Below are 11,368 nucleotides of genomic sequence, written 5' to 3' on the forward strand. Positions count from 1 at the left end.
ATTTCATATTGTATAAAAGCTACGACAAAAATCTTCAAATGTATGAAGTGATTATAAATAGTAATAAGTTTTATAGAAACGATTAAATAATATATTACAAATTTGATTTAAAAAATTTCAACCTTATATAATTCTGTAATTTTTATTTTCCCTGCATTTATGTATAACAGAAGGAAAGTATGGCGATCGGTGAAAAGATAAACCCCTTAAATTTTAACATTTTTTTGACTTAGGACATTTTGAAACGTCGAGAAATGCAAGAAAAAAATCGGAGGTAATATTTATATGTATGGAGGTTAGTGTGTTTGTTTCTGTGTGTGACACGATTTAATTTACTCTGTTTGACCCTCAATAACTCCTGTCCTTTCTGTCGAAAATTAAAAAAAAAAATTGTAGGTTACTTTGTAACGAGTATTGATGGTGTTAAATTTTGGTGGTTAAAAATGAAGTAGGTGGTGCTATAATAGAGATCATGTGTATTTCCAGTAGGGTCAGACGTAATGTCGATTTTATACGTTATTAGCATTTAAAATTGTTTATAAAACTCTCCATGCCATCAAAATTAAGCTTTTTGAAATTTTATAGTAATAAAAGTATAAAAAGTGTTTTAATAAAATTCGTTCAAAATTTTAAATGCTTCCGGGAAAATTGAGCCGCTCGTTGCTAGTCTATTTTATTACCAGATATTTTTAAATCAAAAATAATGAGAGGGGTAACACCCCATTTCAGTTTGGGCATTAATTAATATTTCAACAGGCTTATATGATATTTATAGTAAAATTATATACATTAATCATTAACTGTAAGATTGTATTGCAAGAATAAGTAATTGTGGTTGAAGAATAATCGTGAATTTAAATACACATATACATATATATATGTACTGTACATATATATTACATCTTACACCATTTTTATTTTATATCTAATTTATGTCGTAATTATGAAAAATAATACAGTATAAGCTATATAATTTTTTTTAATTATTTGTTATTATATATTATTCTTTACAGCAAATATATCAGGAAACATGGCAGTTGAAATTTCTTAGGGAGTCATGACAATTCTGCAATCTTTCTAAGAAAATTGTGTTTTTAAAAAGTTACAAGATTTACAGAATCTCAAGATTTTCTATAATGCATTACCGAAATAGAAGCAATTGAAAAATGCAAAAATCTTTATAGTGAAAAAAACTAGAGCAGACGCTCGAAGAGAAAAAACTACCAGGTATAGAAAGCACAAATTTTAAACTAAAGCTATTCTTGTTATCTGTGAGTGTTCGTGAAATCTTCCGGTCGACAGGTCAAAGTTCACGGGGGTTTCCTTATAGATCTAATTCAGTTTTACGGCTTAATTTTATGCTTATAACGATAAAATTTTACGATAACAAATGAATTTTATTCAAAATGTTACCCTGAATTACAGATGCTAAAATTTAGGCCGATTGAAACCGTTTGAAAAAAACGCATTTGGCTTTTTATAGGCCTGGACAAGCGCCGACCGGATAATATTATTAGGCCATCGTCTTATGTCGTAATAATACAATTGATATCCAAACGAAAACATCTCAGACATAAAAAGTTAGCCAAGTAAATAATACACATTTTAGACGACAAACAAAACTTTTCTTAGCAATTTTTCTTTGGTAAAAATAAGCTTGGCTCTTGGAAGCGGTAATCATTTCGCTTTCAATCGCCAAGTTCATCATTACCAAAGCAAATCTTTTAAGGAAAACTTTGAGTGTCGTGTAAATATCCATTATTTTTACATGGCGTAATATATTTTCATCTCATGTTTTGATTTGAATATTAAACATGCCAATTTTAAACGACGTGAATTTATGTCTAAAATGAAATAATTTTTTAGAATAATTACTGTTAAAATAAGTTGACATTAAATTGTGACAAACGTTCAATTTTTTAAACGTTAATTTATTTAATTAAACATGTTTGCGTTTTAGAAATATAAGTATTTAAAATTTTTACAGATAGTTAAGTCTTTTTGATTTTCACGAAAAATTAAATGTGAGAGAACAACATTTAAATTTTGTTTCGTACCAAGTTGAGAATTTTTTATGAAATAGTTATTAAAATAAATTAAACTCAACGTAAACTTTCCACGGTATTTTTACATATAAATATATTCTAAGAATAATTTTTCGATAATTCAATCTTGATTCCATTATAAAATACAAAACACTCGCAATCTTCCGATATTTGTAAAAATTAATTAAAGTGATGAAAGTTTCTTTCGTGTTCATTTCGAGAAATTTCGTTAGAGAATTGTTCTTTATAGAATTGGCATTCAAATTTATTTTCTTCTGTTTCTATTTGTGAGAAGAGTTCCATTTTGTGAGGATGTTTCCATTTGCATAATTTCTGAATCGATGTTAAAGTGTTCCAGAAATTCTTCAGCTTCTCTTAGTGTAAAAATAGTTTCTCTTGGATCAACTGCTTCCAGTTCAATTAACCCTGTTGCTTGATCACTTGTTGATGGTGTTTGTAACGATTCAGCCTGCACTTGTTCAGCATGTTGAAAGCTATCCTAAAGGTATACATTATAAACAGTATGATCGCATTTAAGTAATTAAAATATAATTTGTGATAATTAACTTTTATGATAATTGAGATTAAAATGTCTACAATATTTAAAATTTTCACGATATTACTGTACAGCTTTGAAAAGTATTTGCATCATTCATAAATAATATTTTTGTAATTATAATGTTCGTTTGGCGTTTTATCGGAAACAGCGATATAACGCTTAACTAGTTGACCGATTTATACAATAACCAGATTTTTCGAACATTTTAAAAAATGTTACAAAATTTGTGTATTTTTTTGTTTACAATTTATAAAAATTTTGTAATTTTTAATGTAAAAAAAAAAACTTAATAGCATAATTTTAATTATTTCACATTTTTAACGTTGACAGCCCAATGACATGAAGATGTGGCTTTCATATATAAAGGCCTAAGAGATGACTGCACGTTTGTTAAAGTTGGGAGATGAAGATTGTTATTTCATTTTTTATAATCTATACAACTATATAAACAGACAACGTATTTTTCGTTTGTGACCACCAACCGTGAAAACTACTAAACCAATCGTTACTGAATTTTAACTGTAGCATCTTCATGATCCCCGGAAATTTTACCACTAATCAAACCTACGATTGTTATTTCATTTCTTATAGTAGTTTATAAAATTACAGATATTTAACTTTATTTCTTTTATAAGTTTGTTAAACTTTTTATATTTCAGTAACAAAATTATGTTAGTTTCTATTAATTCAGTTATAATAGTACGATTTTAAATCGAAATAATGTGATTTCCGTTGCAAACTGGAAGTGTCTATATAGTTAATGTTGACTAACTCTACGCTTTCGGCACCTGGTCTCGACTTTCATCTATTTAACTCGTTTCTCCAGATTAAGAAATGACAGACAACAGTCAGACATAGGCGACAGTCGAAATTTATTAGTCTACAATTTTTTTCAAATTGCAGCTGAATAACTTTTTTTTATAAACGCAATATTTATGAGAATGTGAAATCCGGAATTTTTGTCGACTATTTGTCGATCAATTGTCCTGTATTTGCTTAAAATCTAATTAAATTTTCCTTTAACTTAAAGTGGAACCTAACGGGAAAAAAAACTTTTCGTTTATGTTCGACATAAACATCCGTTCAATTCGAAACTAATCCCACATTCCAACGCCAAAGTTGATAGTTAGCATGGTCCCGGGAACAACTCTGACCCATCTGCATACCTTTTACCTCACAACAATTGGTCACATGACCATTCTCCCACGCCGAACTTATAAAAACCCCTTCCTTCCCCTTCTCGGGGGAGTCGTTCATCCGCCGTCACTTTTACAACTGTGTCCTAAGAATATTGTGTCCTATTAATATACTGTGTCCTATCCGATATTGTGTCCTGAAGAAAAATTATTATCCTAATCCTACCACATCGTTGGATATCAAAACCTTTTTCCTTAAGAATATTCAAAGACATAAAGAGGTATGGAACTTATTTTTGTGAACTCTCTCTCGGTCCTTCGCGTTTCAGGGATTCAGATTTTTCCCTTTGAAATTAGCTATTGTAATTAATTAGTTATTGTATCTATGTAGCTAATAAATCGTTGTTATCTTGTTAAATTGGTGTCCTCGTTTGCTCGTGTATCGCCTGTCATCTTACCGACGCACTCCTCCCTCCGCCACTCGACCCGAAACACTTAAGCCCGTTACAGCGGGAAAAGCAAAATTTTAACCCATCCTGACAGTGAGAAGGTTCATCAACCTGTTGCCGGATCGGGAGACCTACACCCTCCCCGGCGGTTCACAAGAACATAATTCCCGCATCGTTTATACAATCTATTTTTAAACACTTTAATATCACATATAAACAATTATTCTTGCATTTACACAAGATTTTTTTAAAACAAATTTTATATGAAGACTAGCAACTTTCTTCACATGCGGGGCCGTCACAACCCGTCTACCACGGAAAACTTTTGAAATATTAATAATATACGAGTATAATTATATTAATTAGTAGTCGTTGAGCATCATCTCTTCCAGGAAGAGGTCAACAACAACTTTGTCGAATTACTTCAATCCCATTCCGCAACTGTCCCTTTTTCCTATCTGTTCCAGCGATATGGTGGCATTTCAATAGGGAAATTACATAATATAATGTTATCGGCGAGCACAACATAAAATTAAAATGGTTTTCGAAGGTGACCAGTTTAAATGTTTTATCTGTTTTTATGTGAAATTTAATTGATCGGCAAATAACCCTTTTATGTTTGACTGCGAACGGTACAGTTTCTTAGAATGAAAGTTTTCAGATATTATAATATTTACTAATGTTAACATATATTTTCAATTTGTGTCTATTTCATCACAGACGTTTTGCCATTTCGTACAATCTGAGTTTTGCGTAAACCTGACAATGGTAGGCCAATAATAACCAATCTCTTTACAGAGTTGTCGTTTTAATGTTTGTTATATTAGTGTATTTCATTTGAATAACTACAATGGTAATCTTACGTAAGGGTTTATCATATCGAGTGTTTCTGAGAAGAGATCCATTTGTGAAGATGTTTCCATTTGCATAATTTCTGAATCGATGTCAAAGTGTATCAGGAATTCTTCAACTTCTCTTGGTGTAAAAATAATCTCTCTTGAAGCAACTTCTTCGAATTCACTTAACCTTGTTGCTTGAGCACTTGTTGATGGTGTTTGAAATGATTCAGCCTGCACTTGTTCAGCATGTTGTATGCTATCCTAAAGGTAAACATTATAAACAGTATGATCGCATTTATGTAATTAAAATATTATTTGAGATAATTAACTTTTATAATAATTGAAATTAAAATTTCTACAATATTTAAAATTTTCACGAATTTTTACCTTCAAGTAAGGTGACCTTTGTAAATTCAGTAGACCCTTTTTAACGCGGGTTCATATAATGCGGATTCGTATATCGCGGCGAAAAAATTGCGACCGTATTCGTATAAAAACGCTAAAAGAGACTCGTAAAATGCGGTAAAACGTCATCGCCGACTTGTGTCGCGACAAAATTGGTCGAATCTGGACCAATAGTAGACGAGCAGCCGAACTACTTACACCCTACGGAGAGTTTAGGAGAGTAAGTTGAGTTTACTATTGTCTGTACAGTATATAGGCCTAAATTAGGTACTGTAAGTCCAATACAGTACTGTAATTTTATACATTTCTTGTGAAAAAAACATTTATTTGTATTTTTTATTTATTTATTTACTAAATAAATAAATAAATAATACAAATAAAAGCTTTGTCTCTGATTAAATGCGGTCCACGCAAAAAAACGGTGGTTATTTCTGTACAATTAACCCATAAAATTTCATCAATTTTGAGGAAATATTTTTGAAAAATTGATTTTTTAAAAGGAATATAAAGAAAACCGCACCATGGATATATACATATCTATTACTTATAGCAAAATCTTCATATTTATACGTTAGATTATCGTTATTACTTTATAAAGATTGTCTAATACTTAATTAAAAAATACGTTTGAAAAACTTTTCTACGTACTTTGTAGAAAGATCCAGTTTCTTGTTGTGCATGCTTGCGTTTATTGTGTTGATTTAAATTAAATTTATATCTGAACATTTTCTTACAAATATCGCATGAATATAGCCGTTCCTTTGAATGAGAAAGCATGTGTTGTTTTAAAGCAGATGGAAGCATAAAACTTTTAGCACAGGAGTCACATCTATACTTTCCTTCTTTTGATTGATTCTAATAATTATACATTTTCTTATTTAGCTATTTGTTATATATGGAAAACAAAAATTGAATTCTAATATTTATAAAATAAAGTTAAATTTTAATATTTATAAATTTTTCTTATTTCCAAAAATTCTGAATGCTTATAAAATTACTTCATAAGTAATCTCTATGATTTATTTAAATGCGATGGCATTGAAATTTATAAGAAAATACAATTTTTAATCTCATATTAAAATATACTTATGGAATCATAAACGGGAAATTTTTTCTAAGATGAATTTGACTAAATCAGTTATGTTTATGTTTACTTATAAGAATGCAAATATAACAAGAAATTTAACTGGTAACAATACAAACTATAGAAACCATAGGGCTTTATGCCCCTGTGGTTTCCACATTTTGTCTAAGCGTTCATCTATCTAACGCCGTTATCGAGAATCAGGAAAGACAGACAGCCGCACGGACAGACGACATAGGAAATTTATAATTTTATAATTATTTCAAATTGCATCCAAATTATAAAAAACTAACAAAGATGGACACGAGTTATTTTTTTTTTTTTACAATAAAATATAAATACTAAATTATGCTATAACAAAGTGAACATTTATATTTTGTTTGCAGGAGAGAATTTAGTAATTGTACGGTTGATTATATTAATTAATTTAACATTTAAAAGGGACTGTACTTAAAAGTTTACGTTATTCCTTTTTTACTTCATTTATATTTATTTGTATAAATGACAATAAGTTGATTTACACGTATTTTCCTTTAGATTTTGTTGTATAATCATATTTTTCAAGAATGAAAGTTTTATTATTTGAGTTCATTGACTAAATTTTGAATATATATTCAAAATATAAAAGCGGTAACGAGAGAAATAATTTAATTCTTTAAAACATAGTAAGTATTTTTCGATGTTTTCTTAAAAAAGAGTGTTTCGTTTATTATTGAAAACATAGGTTATTATATTTTTGTGCACTCTATCATATAATTATAGTTTATATTTTTAACAGTAAACTTTACGGACTTAAATAACAAAAATAAAAACATAATAATAATAATAATCACTTGAGATGATTTTGCTTCTAAATGTGTTTTTTTCACATGTCTTAGCAAATTCATTTTATATCTAGTATCGTACGTGCAGCTTTGATAATTGCATTTGAATTTTCGTTCTTCTGAATGTAGTTTTCTGTGATTTATTAAAATTCCAGACTGTGAAAATCGTTTATCGCAAATATTGCAAACAAACGGTTTCTCTCCAGTATGAGTTCTTATATGATTTTCTAAAATATGTTTATACTTGAATCTTTTTCCACATTTATTGCATTGATATTCCTTTTCTTCATTCTTTTTAAAATATTTTTTATGTAATTATTAAAAATTATTAATTTTTCTAATTATTATCGTAAATATTTTGTACTTATATAAAAACATAATAGTAAAATATATGTATTTTTCGATGTAACATTACAATTCTAAATTACTCTGTTGTCGCAATTTCGAATATAAAAGTTTGCGAAATATAAATAATGGTTTACAAATGAATTGAAATTAAACTTTCACTTACCTCGTTTGATTTCATTTAAAGTATTAATGTTCTAAATTCTAAAATTCAGTTTATAAATTCTGATGAGATGAAAGAACAACAATGCAATAGAATAATTGAGATTCAGCAATTGTTATATAAAATTATTTTATTGTGCATGATTGTTAGCATAAGAAAACTATAAAAAGCAGATAAAATTACTTCTTTGACATTATCAAACGTATAGTGAAAAGAACAAAGAGGTTTGCAGTGATTTTCATTAATTATTCATTGGATATTTCTAGATATGCATGAAATATAGATTGTGCAAAAGGAATTTCATCGAAAGAACTTGATGCAAATGTTGAATATACTGGGAATTAATTTTTCAATCACAGCACTTTTATATCTTAAGGATAGCGCCATATTTTTAATTGTATCCAGCTCTTTTTTCTTATCAGAAATGTTGAAGCAATACTTGAAGGCACTTCTTATCAATGCTCCAAATTCTGAAAATTTATAAAAGTAAGGTTATTTGAACAGAAAAAAATATACAAAAGGGACATGTGTGGATTTAATGTAGGTCTAATGTATGGGTATACATTTTGTTCGAACGTTCTTTGTTAAAGGAAAACGTCTTAGTAAGATCTGTTTGCATTTTGTTCTGGAACAAGTAGAGTTGCTACGGACTAAGTATCTATTCGTAAATTGCATAAGAATCGATTACGATAATTTGTTTCAAAATGTTAATGGAGTTTATTTACTGAAGTTAAATAATTTTGATAATTATATTTCGAAGTTGAATAACAGTATATTATTAAGTAATTATTGCGAGTAGTATAGTATAGAAATTTGAATAGAATTTTTTTACTATTTTATTTATAACTAGCTGCAAGGACCCGCTTCGCTGGGTTTTTATTTGTATGTGATATAGTTTTTTTATATATAAAAGACTGTTTTTCTAAGTAATCTAGAATCTAGCTGCAAGGATCCGCAAAAACGCAAAAAAAAAACCGGCTGTAAATCTTGCATTCCGTTTTATATTAACACTTCCTTTGTTGCTCAACACTTCCATTGTTAACATTTCCATTCTTAACACTTCTATTGTTAACACTTCCATTGTTGCACATTGTCGGGATAAAAATCGTCTGTCATGCGATTTCCCGCGCTTTTCCATTCTTTCGACGAACGATTATGTCGCCATAGAAACGGCAATCGGACCACTTTTGAAGACTCTACTGCTGATTGGTTGAGAGACATCGGACCATCGGCGGACGTCGTGTAGCGCTGCGAAGCGCTGATTGGGGGAATCCAATTCGGCTTCAATCCATATAAAAGGATTGAGTTATGACGGGAAGTTCAGTTCGCCTTGGACGCATGAAGGGAACTCACGTTTCACTTTAGTTCGCCTAAGCTGGCCCCGAAGATTGTTTCGTCTCGTTGGGCTGTAAATGACTTTAGAGTTAGTTCGTCGCAAGATGTATTTTCGACGGACCTGTTGTAGTGAATAAATGTGTTGAGCTTTGTTAACATCTGACGTTTTGTAAATGTTTGTTTGTGAACCTTTATAACTGTACATACGTTTACTTTCAATATATATATACAAGTTTTGAAATTAACTGGCGTATGTGTGGATTTTGAACTTGACTTACTTTAACCATGCATCTGCTGCAGAGACTCATACAGAGCAACGATTGCTGATCTGTCATTGAGGAGACACTTTTGGTAGCTTCTTGGTTTATCTGGGCAGTCAGACTTGCAACCACTGACCAACTATTTGCCCAAACATATCGCATCTATCATTCACCTCTGTTGTCTATGGCCCATGGTGCACNTGTTTCATAAAGATATATATATCTTTCTTAGCATTATTAACCGGAGATTGGAGCCGCGAGTCAGAATAATTTGAAAACCATCGAACCAGACTATAACTTTCCAGAAAAACCTACGATACAAAGCCCTTTATTCGACATCTGAAATTCATATTAATTGCTAGATATAAAATAAATTACAGTCTACTTGAAAAAATTCTTAACATTCATATGGAAATTACTTGTATCCTCCCCTCTGGCAGAGACTGCACATCTTACAAGCACCTTCGGTGCTTCAAAAACTGTTAACACTTATGTAGATGTATAGTGTTAAATAAAGTGTGTATCTTATATACTTTTAAGTTTACAATGGTACTATATATACATATAAATTATAACTTAACATTTGCTTACATTTTCATTATTAATTCAAACAGTTATTCACTTTCGTTTTTATAAAGGCTTATCTAAACGAACGTACTGTACAACGGATAACTTCTTTGTTTCGATTTATACAACAATTAATTACGTAGATGCTTCGGTATTCTTTAGAAAATCATTACACGAAAGGAAGATTGTTAATTAAATAACGTAATGTGTTGAACTATATATAAAATAAGTCTTTAATGTTTTATAGAAATTGCATTTCCAATCGATTTATCGTTAATATCAGTAAACTGTGATTATTGAACTGAGATAAGATAGAAAAAATGACTCAGTAGTTCGTTTTAGTAAAAGATTATAGGTCATTTATCTCTGCGGGTGTGGTTTGTTCAATATTCAGCTAGCGGTTAGCTTTGGATATTTGGGAAACTATCCGTCTTTGTGAATCGTGATTAATAATATTATATGAATGCATATAAACTACGTGAAAAGTATGCCCACATAAATAGAGAGTTGAAAGAAACATTACACATATTTTATAGACGAAATAGTGGTATTATATTTGGGTATATTTTGGTCTATTTGTTTACGGCAATGCGACACGTCGACGATCTGCCTCCCAGGAGGACTTTAGTTTGAAGCTCACCCCAATTTAAGTGTTACTAACATTAATCAAACCCTGAAAACTATATAGCATTTAGTCAGCACAAACCCCCAACCAACTACGAGTGTTTGCTGGTTTTAACACTCAACCAGTCATAGGCACTTTTAATAAGATGTAGCCTTTTTTCGGACCGTTAATTGAAACATTGTTCCTCGTTCTTCATATTCTTCAAAAAATTAAATTATATAATTAATAATGTTTTTATTTAAATACTATTAAAAACATTAGAAATACTAAGTATACAAAACACATTTTTCAATACATTATTGTTTTAGAAATTCAATAATAATCACACAATTTATTTTAATTAAAAGTATTACATAATTATTGCAATAATTGCACTAAAATGACCCGAAGTTTTATTAAAAGATGTTCTTTCAAATTGGTTTGAAAGAGAACAGTGTGATCTACAAAACACAAAGTTCGGATGCAACCCCGTTGGAAATAATTGAGGACGAAGAACGATTTCGCAGATTTCATTTTGCTTCACAATAACTGGACGTTGTAAATATACAGGAACATCATCGCTTTTTTTTCGAACTATTTTCTGTGTATATGCCTAGGGAAATTTTTATATAATTATCGAATGTTGCGCACGTTGTCTTATTAGTAACTTTCAAACTAACATATGCTTCGTAAATAAGCAATCTTCTCATTTAAGTTTGTGGTTACTGACTGCCAGGCCATCTAAAAATAGAT

At 29.8% G+C, this 11,368-nt stretch overlaps 1 protein-coding gene across 2 annotated transcripts; it reads right to left on the reverse strand.

Moving 5' to 3' along the window:
• Positions 1–2,177: 2,177 nt before the first annotated feature.
• Positions 2,178–7,949, reverse strand: LOC111633612 (zinc finger protein 429-like). 2 transcript variants are annotated; one of them, XM_023378217.1, is made up of 5 exons: positions 7,853–7,949; positions 7,351–7,632; positions 6,082–6,288; positions 5,053–5,289; positions 2,178–2,544 (listed from the first exon to the last, which is right to left on the reverse strand). In XM_023378217.1, exons 1-5 carry the CDS (start codon positions 7,865–7,867, stop codon positions 2,311–2,313), a joined length of 975 nt encoding a protein of 324 aa, XP_023233985.1. In that variant the 5' UTR covers positions 7,868–7,949; the 3' UTR covers positions 2,178–2,310. The 2 variants fall into 2 exon arrangements, with proteins under 2 accessions (XP_023233985.1, XP_023233986.1); XM_023378218.1 differs by lacking the exon at positions 7,351–7,632 and having other exon boundaries at positions 7,853–7,947.
• Positions 7,950–11,368: the final 3,419 nt, after the last annotated feature.

Source organism: Centruroides sculpturatus, unplaced genomic scaffold (assembly GCF_000671375.1).
Source record: "Centruroides sculpturatus isolate CEXI.00-Female unplaced genomic scaffold, Cexi_2.0 scaffold779, whole genome shotgun sequence".
Classification (NCBI taxonomy): domain Eukaryota; kingdom Metazoa; phylum Arthropoda; class Arachnida; order Scorpiones; family Buthidae; genus Centruroides; species Centruroides sculpturatus.